Source organism: Propithecus coquereli, unplaced genomic scaffold (genome assembly GCF_000956105.1).
Source record: "Propithecus coquereli isolate 6110/MARCELLA unplaced genomic scaffold, Pcoq_1.0 Scaffold120, whole genome shotgun sequence".
Classification (NCBI taxonomy): Eukaryota; Metazoa; Chordata; class Mammalia; order Primates; family Indriidae; genus Propithecus; species Propithecus coquereli.
In genome coordinates, this window is record NW_012136081.1 from 3,450,618 (window position 1) to 3,460,909 (window position 10,292).

The 10,292-nt window shown below is 58.5% G+C and overlaps 1 protein-coding gene across 1 annotated transcript in view; it reads left to right on the forward strand.

Annotated features, from left to right (window-relative positions):
• The window catches only part of SHANK2 (SH3 and multiple ankyrin repeat domains 2), a 491,107-nt gene that overhangs the window by 179,744 nt on the left and 301,071 nt on the right, over positions 1-10,292 (forward strand). The window contains exon 13 of the mRNA XM_012665629.1: positions 4,424-4,593. Coding sequence (XP_012521083.1) covers positions 4,424-4,593 — 170 coding nt within the window. The remainder of the gene's footprint in view (positions 1-4,423; positions 4,594-10,292) is intronic.

Consider the following 10,292-nt stretch of genomic DNA (forward strand, 5'->3'; position numbering starts at 1 on the left):
TAGCTGACCTGTCCAGTGACTGATAGTAAGTGGTCACCTGGGCTTCAGGCAGTGTCCTTCTGAACTTTGGGTGGATGAGTGATAGATAGTGTTCAGAGAAATGGTAAGGTGGGTGCGTGGGAGGATGGGCTGGCATGTGGTGGATGGATGAGTGGGTTGATTGTGGGTGGATGGGCGGATAGATGGAAGGATAGGTGAGTGGATAGGTGGATAGGTGAGTATGGATGGGTGTGGCTAGATGAATGGATGGATGGATGAATGGGTAGGAGAGTGGGTGGGTGGGTAGGTGAGGGGATGGATGAATGGTTGGGTAGACGAGTGGATGAATGGGTAGGTGAGTGGATAGGTGGATGCATGGATGAGTAGGCAAGTGGATGAGTGGGTAGATGAGTAGATGGGTGCATGGATAGGTAGGTGAGTGGATGGGTAGGTAGGTAAGTGGATGGGTAGGTAGGTGAGTGGTTGGGTGGATGAATGGGTCAGTAGGAATGGATGGGTAGGTGAGTGGATGGGTGGGTAGATGGATGGGTAGATGAGCAGATGGGTGCATGGATAGGTAGGTGAGTGGATGGGTAGGTAGGTGAGTGGTTGGGTGGATGAATGGGTCAGTAGGTGAGTGGATGGGTGGATAAATGGATGGGTAGGTGAGTGGATGGGTGGGTGGATGGATGGGTAGATGAGCAGATGGGTGCATGGATAGGTAGGTGAGTGGATGGGTGGGTAGGTGAGTGGTTGCGTGGATGAATGGGTCAGTAGGCGAGTGGATGGGTGCATAAATGGATGGGTAGGTGAGTGGATGGGTGGGTAGATGGATGGGTAGATGAGTGGATGGGTGGGTAGGCGAGTGGGTAGGTTTCTGATTCTGATGATAAGGATCAACTTCTCAGCTTGGGTAGGCTCAGCTTCCCATCAGGCTGTTGTTGAAGATGGGCAGTGGAGCCTGGGGTTTATTGCTGAAGCTGTGTTGGAGTGGGGGTTCTCTGAGAAGACGGGCTCCCCATTTGTTCCCAAGCTCTTGGCTTGAGCAGCTGCTACATCAGCCGAACAGCAGTTGAGAGCGGCCCCTGCGACCCCTGCTCTTTGGCCCAACCTCTGCCCTGCCTGGCCACCATCAGCACGGTCCCTGCTGCTCTTTCCTCTGGACTGTGCGCCCCCCCCCCCCTTGGATCGACCACTCTCCTGGTGCTTCAGCACTCATGGGGCTTAGCTGGCCTGGCGGTCTGCTTGCTGTCTGGGGGCTCCATGCAGCCGAGGGGCATCAGGGCCCACCTGTGACCATGTTGCTTAGACCACCCTGCAGTGTCTTGATGTGTCCAGCACTTCCGAGCACCGGTTATCACACCCGGAGCCAGCAGAGGGATGTTCTGACAGTGTCGGCTCGATCCTGTGTTTCAGCCTGGCGGTGGCCAGACAGAGACAGCCACTGCCTTCAGAGCTGAGCCCTCTGCACACTCTCGTTAGTCCCCAGCAGCCCCTGCCCTCCACCACCCATTTACAGATGAAGAAATTAAGGTTCAGAGAAATAAAGTGACTCACTCAGGGTCACACAGATCCCCCGGGAGCGAGAGGTGGTTCAGACTGTCCACAGAGCCGTGATACAGCTGCCGGCCTCGCCGCCTCCCTCGCCTGAGGCAGATGTGGGCAGGGCTGGTCCAGGTGCTCTGTTTGTGGGGGTCTGGGGAGAGGAGGAACTTTCACCTCGGGCTGGTGTGTTCTCCTAGCGCCACCACCTCCACTGACCCCCTTGGATCCTGGTGGAATAATCAGGTGCCCCCTGGGGACACGTGCGCTATTGCAGGGGAACTGCGTCCCCTTGGTTGCTAGGAGTCGCCTCCGCCCCGGCCTGGGAGCCAGACAGCAGACGGCCCTGGGACGCTCAGGGCTGGAGGAGGCCGTCTTCTCTCCCTGCGCTCGTTTCTCTGCTCTCGGTCCTGGGCCAGACCAGCCCCACGTCAGCCTACGTTGGGGTGATCGAATAAATGAGCCCAGATGCAGTGCGTGCAGACGCCTTGGCGGGCCGGGCAGGCCTCTCCGGTAGGGACCGGGCAGGGCTGTCCTTGCATTTCCCATACCCTCTCGCGGTGCAGGCACCTGCACCTTCCTCTCTGCAGGCACCTGTTTTGCTGAGCTATACCTGGGGACAGGAAGTGGTCACACGACTTGCCTCTTGCAGGAGTTGCCACTCCAGGAGCTCTCGGGGTGTTTAGGGATAAGTGACATTCATCAAAGGGGAACAGCAGCTCCTCAGGACAATCCCAAGGTGGATTTTCCTGGCCTTGCATGTAGCAGGTCAGGCAAGGAGGGGCACAGTGAGGCCACGCCCTGCCTACGGGTTCCACCTTGTGCTCAGTCTACTTGGTGGTGACAGCTCACACAGAGCACCTGTGCCCCAGGAGTCTGGGACCTCCACGTCTGTGGCTTTGACTAGATTGGAGAAAATGCTGGGAGGAGGAATGGTGTCCCTGGGGACAGGTAAGTCACAACTGCCCGCAGCCTCCCCCCGCCCAGTGTTCTGGGAGCCCAGGTACGTGTCCAAGCCTCCCACCTGTCCCAGAAGAGGTCAGGTGATGCAGCCCAGTGTCCTACCCTCTCTGTGCTCCACGTAGGCCAAAGATAGTTCTGGACTTGGGGATCAGGCGGACAGACCTCACGTTCAGTCCCCGGCTGCCCCTGCTAGCAGCAGAAAGTCAGCTGGAACTGAGCCTGCCACAGCCCGAGTTCACACCCGCAGACTGGGCTCCTCAAACACGTCCACGCGGGTCCCGTGGCCAGACCTCAGCGTCACGATGCTGAGCACGGCACCGTGCGCTTCTGTGGATTTGCCGAGCACAGACCAACCGCAGGGCGTTTATCAGGGATACGCATGTGTGGTACAAAGGGCACGTGGGGTTCACGTTAAATACTGAAAGTGCCTGGTCACATCAGCCTCTGGAATTTTCCCTGCAAGGCTATTTCGTTGTGCGTCGGTCCCCACGTCCCCTTCCTGTCCTCGTGGAAAGATCAAGGCTGCCTCCCTGGTCCCAGAGGCCACAGCACCTGTGGTTTGAGAGGAGACGTAGTTGGGGACCCCCCCACATGGTCACAAATTTGTGGCCTGCATCCATCCTCTCCCTGGACTCAGATGTGCTTCCAATTCTGGAACCTTCCCTCACGTGCCATTAATCTTCCACTCACGTCCCCGAGGCTGGATGCCATCACCAGCCATGGGTCTTCGCTTTTTCTGTCTTTCCGAGCTGACCGCTCTAGAACATTGTCCCACAATCCCTGGCAGCTCCCTCCATGAGGGCGTGTTTCCCGGGAAGAGCAGCAAGGTGATGGCTCCTGGGTCTCACTGGCCCCCTGGGGCGGCGGTGGATGCACCCTCTCTCCCTGTCCCAGGAAGTCGGCCCTTGTCACCCGTCCAATGACGCAGTGGTCTTGTCAGGAAAGCCCCTTCGCGGGTTTACCCATGAGAGCCTTTGTCTAGTGTGTCATGTCATGGGCTCGGTTAAGGCGTGTCTTGCAGTCAGGTGCGGAAGTCGGCCTGAAGATTTAGGCCCTTTGCAAAATCAGTGACAGAAAGCAAGAGTGGATGTAAGTTCCTCTTGCGAGGGTCACCAGTGGCCGCTAGGAGTGGGCTGGGTGCACCACGATCCTGACCAGCTTTGCCAGAAGGTTCTGGCGTCTCCTCGCCCAGCAGGATGCGTGCTCACGGTGAGGCGGATGAGACGTCTTCTAGGGACAGGAGGGAGGCGGCCAGGGTTTGCCTTGACTGCTCCTCCGCCTGTGTCTTTCTTCCTCAGTTACAGTTAAATGCACATAACATAAAACTTACTGCCTTGATTTTTAAGTGTGCAGTTCAGTGGTGTTGAGCACATTCACGTTGCCGTGCAGACAGCACCATCAATCGTCTCCAGAACTTTCTCACTTCCCAAACCGAAATTGTGTCACCATTAGACACTCACTCCTCGTCCCCTCCCCTGTCCCCTGGCGCCCACCATTCTGCTTTCTGTCTCCATGAATGTGGCTACCGTCTGTGTCTGTCCACGTCATAGCACGTGTGGGCATCTCCTTCCTTTTGAAGGCTGAGCGGCATCCCGTCGTACGGGGAGACCGCGTTTTGTTTGTTCATTCATCCGTCTGTGGGTGCTTGGGTGGCTTCTGCCTTTGGCTGCCGGGGACACGCTTCAGTGAACATGGGAGCACAGGTGTCTATTTGAGACTTTGCTTTCGGTTCTTCTACGGACACACCTGGAAGTGGGATTGCGGGATCTACTCGGGTCTTTACGGACTCGGCCCCCCGGCCTGTTCACGTCTCCATCCCGTCTGGCGTCTCGAGTTCCCGCGTGGTTGCTGGCGGCACGGCGTTTGTTGAGCCCACTGGCTGCAGTTCGCAGAGTGTGGCCCGTGACCTGCTCTCTCTCTGCCCCTGTGCCCGATCCAGGTCGCCCTTCGCTCCTGGTGCCAACAAGGACCTGCTCTCGGCCTTCGAGTACCCGGGGCCCAAGAGGAAGCTCTACAGCGCCGTGCCCGGAAGGCTCTTCGTCGTCGTCAAGCCATACCAGCCCCAGGTCGATGGCGAGATCCCCCTTCACCGCGGCGACAGGGTCAAAGGTCAGTGCCTGCTGGTCATCCTCTGCTTCTGGGGCAGGCCAGGGCCCCTAAGGCTTTTCCGACCCCCTTGGCTGGCCTGCTGGGGGAAGCGTCCAAGGCATCTCCTCTGCAGGACCCCCGTGGAAAATACAGAGCCCTGGGAGGGCAGGAATGGGGAACAGAGTGACCTGTCCCCAACGCTGGGTCTGTCGGGGAGGAAGGACAGCACACGCACGTCTGGAATGAGAGTCCTCTGGGAAAAGCACAGAAAAGCGCCACACGGGCGCCAATGGGCAGAGCGCCTCTCCAGCCAGAAAACCCCCTAGAGCCATGAGGTGTCGGGGCAGGCCCTAGTGTAGGTCAGTTTGGGGTACCCAGCTGGACAGGCCAGTGTGAGCCAAGGTCTTGAGGCCTGCAGCATTCAAAGGAAGGATGTCTACCAGGTTGGGAGGAAGATTCCTAGAGCAGGATCCTGGGAACCGTGACTGAAAAGCCTCCTGAGGCGACCGTAAATGCCAGGCCAGGGAGGTAGACTGTGTTCCCAAGGTACTGGGCAGCCAGCGATGGTTTCCGCCCAGGGAGATGAGGTATGTGAGGCAACTCAGGAAGGTGGACGCCGGGGTGGCATGTACAGGTCAGAGGGAAGTTGTTGGGGGTGGGCTCTGAGGCCTCAGCTGAAGCTTCACGGGAGGGAACCAGAGAAGAGCAGCTGTGGGCTGCAGGGGCCTCCCCGGGGCAGTTGGAACTTTCTGGGCAGAGCAGGAAAAGCATAGTGTGCCCAGTGTGCTCGGTTGGGCCCTGCCGTTGGAGGACAGGCTTCCGGGAGATGCTTGGCACAGGATGGAAAGTGTGCTCTTTGCGGTCGGTAGGGCAGGTTCAAATCCTGACTTCCCCACCAAGTTGCTGTTCAGCCCGCGGCAGGTAATTGACTCAGTTCCCCTCTCTGTTCCCGGCACTAATCAGGCCGGCTTTACCTGGGCTACCGCAGTGGTCTAGGGAAGAGGGAGCCCCGTTCGCTCTCTCGACTTCTGACATCCCAGCTGCACATACGTGATCACTTGATAGCGTCACACAAGTCCCTGGAGCTCTACTTATTTTTCTCTCAATCAATTTTTCTTCATGTTAGATCACTTTCATCGATCTATGTTTTAGTTCACTTCCTCCTTCCTTTGAAATGTCCCTTTAGCTATTAAATCCATCCATCCTTGTGCGTTTTATAACTCAGAAATTTTATGTTTACTGGAGTTTCCGCATGTGTGGTGTTATTGTTTCTTTTTATTTGCCAAGACTTCCTATTCCTGTTGAGATCTTTTGCTCACTGAAAACACGTGTTCGACGACATCGTGGAGTGGCGTGAGCCTCACTCTGAAATCCCTGTGTGTCGGTTCCAACGTCAGGTCTGTCTTGGATTTGGGCTCACTTGATTCTCTTGAGAACACGTTTCCTTCTCTCAGGTCCTCGCGTGTCTGGTGATTTTCTGTCGTGTTCTGCACATCAGCACGTTACCTTGCAGAGATTCCAGGGTCTCACGTTCTTCCCCAGGAGTGTCTTCCCTTCCTCGGGGCAGTTTGCTTGGGTGACAGCTCTACAACGGTTCAGACCTCGCAGGGTTAGCTGAGCCGCGTGGAGCCTGTTCTGCGCATACGTCGTTCAGGGGTCTGTCGGGGAGCTGGGGTGGCGGGTGGGTCTGAGTTTGCAGCCCCCTCTCCGCCTGTGTCCCTGCAGGGACTTCCCATGCTCTTTGGAGCACTTGGCTTCCTGGCTCCGCCTTCCTGCCTCTCCAGGCTGTTCACACTACAGGGTTTTCCCCGTGTGCCCCTCCAGCGCTGGCCCTGCCGCGTGGACTGTTTAGCCCGGGTTAAACGCCGTGGAGAAGGGACTTGCTCGTGTAGCTCCCTCCCCTCTCCTCCGGGCACACCTGCATCCCCACCAGAGTCCGGCTGCTTCTGTTCAGTTTCCAGCCCTTCAGGTGGCTGCTCTTTGCATCACGTTCAGGTTTAGAGCTGCTTTCAGTGGTGTCGTCCATCACGGTCTTTGTGCATCGTAGCCGTACGTGAAAGTTCCTCAATTGCCCCCATGTGGTTTAACATGGTGTTTTTGTTGGTTTTGAAATTATAAATATAAAAATTCACACGACCTACCGTTTTGAATTTGAATAATAAAATCACAGAGCAGACTCTTTTCCCCTGCACGTTAATCATGTTCAGTGACGCTGACAGTGAACGACTCACCAGTGATGTCCAGGTCGCTGCCGTTGTAGATGTGGTTGGCTGGTGGCCAGCGAGGCGCCTCATTCACTCAAGGTGTTTAAAACGCCGTTGCCGAGCGCACGGCCTTCCCTGGACCGGAGCCTGCTTTTACAGCTCCGTCAGCTCAGCGGGCTGCGTGGGAATCCACCTCTCCGGTACCTGCTGCCGCGTTTGTTCTGCTGCGCTTTTCCCTCGATTCCCAGGGTCCCCGTGGGTTGCAGGAGGGTGTCTGGGGGGTACAGCGGGGAGGCCCACATCAGGCTGAGCTGGTGGTGCCGCTGGCCACGCAGCTTCTGTGAGCTCCTCCCAGCCTGTGAGTGGAGCTGGCAGGGCCAGGGCAGGGCGTGGGGGCTGGAGGAGCCCAGGCTCAGGGACCTGCCTGCACTGCTCCCCACAGTGGCCTGTGTCCCCTAACCCGTGCCTGTCAGCACCCTCCTTGCAGGCAGCACTCGAGCTCGGCCACCACTGGGGTGGGAGCAGACATTGTTCAGAGAGGCCTGGGGAAGGGGAAGGTCCCCAGCACTGCTAATTAGCCGTTGCCTAATTAGCACCGGGTAGCTCTGCTGAAAATAACCGCAGCTCTTCCCGGTCAGGCAGCCCCCTGAGTCAGCGTCTCTGCTCTGGAGGCCAGGGAGGTGGGGCTCGTGTGAAGACTCAGCACAGGCTGCAACCTGCTCTGACCTCCACCATGTGGCCCTCTCCACCATGTGACATCAAAACATCACGCAGTTCTGCCCGCCCAGCCCAGGCTCCGAAATCGGCTGAGCCCCTGGCCCGCAGCCCTGGGCCTTCATTCCACGAGGATCCCCCTGCCACGTACACCCCAGGCCCATTCAGGGCTCCCGATCAGAACCAAGCCTTCCGGCAGGACCCTCTAAAACCCCCTGGTGACCAGGGCCGGTCACTCCCCCTGGGGCTTTGCGTCCTTCTCCATAAACGAGAGATGGTGACAGGAGCAGATAAGGGAGGAGACTGGCGTGACTGAGCTGCTGGTGCCAGGTGTGTCCTCGGGCCACAGGGAGGGTGGGGCCAGGCAGAGATGGAGACCCAGGACTCAGGGGCCTGGGCTGGGCGAGACCCCTGTGGGAGACAGTGCACACGAACATGCACCGTGCACACGAATATGCACCTCACACCTTGTTCCCAGTAGCTTTGGGGGCCCAGAGCGTCCCTAGCTCCCTGAGCTCCCATAGAACGATACAAAATAAGGAAAGAAGCACGGTTATGTGACTCCTCCTGGCCGTGGCTGGGGTCTGGGCCTCCCTGGCCTGTCTTTGGGCCTGGCTGCTTCCTCTGCACCCCACACCTGAACACTCGGGCCCGACAACCCCCTCCCCAGACTCCAGACCCAGACCGGAGCCCACCTCTCACTGTAGGCGTGCGGGGCTTACGGGGCACCAGGCCTGTCTCCGGAGAGAACAGAGACGATGGAGCTTAGCTCCAGAACTCATACCGCAGAGGGTGATTGCGGAGGACTGCTGTTCTCAGCAGAGATCTGCGTAGGCTGCGTAGGCCATTTGCACGCAGTTGGCACGAGGCCCCTTTGTACTGTGGGCTGGGAGCCTGCACTTCCTTCCTGCCAAGCTGTCAGCACCTTGTCTCCGTGGTGGCCCTGCCATCCTTGCTGCCTGCCTGGCAGTCCTTGGTGACAGGCGGGTCGAGGTGATCCTCTGTGGAGCCACGGTCCTCTTGCAGGCATCTGTCCCCTTGACTTCAGAGGAACCACCGCAGGATGCAGGAGACCCAGCTTCCTGACCCGCAGGGTTAGGAGATATAGCAGGGTTTCCAGAAAACTGCACTCGCTCCTTGAGAGGGAAGTTGGGCCCTGGGCAGCAGGCGGGTAGGGCGGCTGTGACAGGCCCAGGTGGCCCTGGGATCCTGCCGGTAACACCTCAGTTCCCTGCTCCAACACAAGTCTCGCTTTGTTTGCCTCTTTTCTGCTCAGCCCCACAGGGCAGGGGTTAGTGTCCCAGTGGACAGTTGATGCCAGGTACCTGGGAAAGCACGCCCCCCGCCTCCTCGTCCTAACATAAGGGGTGTGCAAGAGCAGGTGAGGGCCTACTCCCATTTCCCCGGTGACCCTCCTTTCTTGTGACGTCAAGGGCTCTTCTTTGTCCCTCCCTGTGCCTGGCCCATCCTTCCCTCCAGCCCTGGTAGTTCCCCATGCAGGAGCCAGGACCGAGCTCCTGCGCGCAGCCTGAGCCCGTGCTACCCCAAGTCCCGCCTCTGGGCCAGGCCAGGAGCTTAGCAAACACGCAGCCCTCCTGCCCACCCACCCCTAGAGCTGCAGAATTGGAACTTTCAAGGACAGGGCTGGGAATGTGAATATTTAACAAGCTCCCCAGGTGATTTTGCCGTGTTCCTGACTGTGGCATATCGTGGACCCCTTGCAGTCCAGGACTGCGTCGTAGTCTTGTTTCCTTAGCACGTGGCACGGTGCTTGGAAAGGGATAGATGGATGGATGGATGGACGGATTCATGAATGGATCAATAAATGAATGAGACGGGTGGGTGGGCGGATGTGTAAATGGATGGCTGCACGTTCTGAGCTGTGGAGTGTGTGTTTTTTGGCCCCACGTCCTCTCACCTCGATGCCTCCATCCCGCTTCTCTGCCCAGACCAGCAGCTCTCCCGTGTGTTCCATCGCTTGGGACTGGGCTGACATGTTCCTTCCCTGGGAGTCCCCCCGCCCCCCACCACACATCCTCTGCCTTCTGGTGCAGCAGGTGGCACAGCAATGGTGCCCGTGTTGGGGGTTAATTCAGCAGACACGCAGTGAACACCTGTGGTCCCAGGCCATGTGCGGGGCCTGAGGAAGCTGCAATTGTCCCTGCTTGCCGGGAGCCCCCACACTAGTAGGCAAGAAAAATGAGCCCATGACTTAGCACGGCAAATGCCAGGGGGCTGGAGTCCCGGGGGAGAGCCCCTCACCCAGCCCAAGGGTATGACAGAAGCTTCTCAAACCAGGTGACATTTAAATGGAGTGTGGAAAAGTGCTGGAATGAGTAGGGCTGGGGGACAGGACACCAAGCACAAGACGGGCGGGACAGACAGAGCCCAGAGGATGCCCAGCCCTGCTGGCCTGGCTGGGGAGATAGGGGGAGCAGAGCAGGGACCAGTGGATCATTCCCTGAGGTGTGAGGACATCCCCAAGAGCTGGGGGCGCGCAGCCCCAGGCCCACGGCTGTGGACACCAGGTGCTGTGTGTGCCTCAGAAAGCTCCCTCGCTGGGCATCTCTTCAGTCCAGAGCCCGGCCTTGGCGGGAGTTTAGAAGCAGGTTGATGGGGGATGGGGGGTTACCTCATTTCCTGGGCAGAAGGGGCACGGAAGCAGAGACGGCATCTGGAGAACTCCCTGGTGGATTGTCTGGGTATGAAGGGGGCCAGTCAGGCATGGTGGCTCTGGGGCCCTGGCGGGTGGCCGGCGAGACCATCTTCCATTCCCAAGAGGATGTGCTCAGTTTGGGGAGC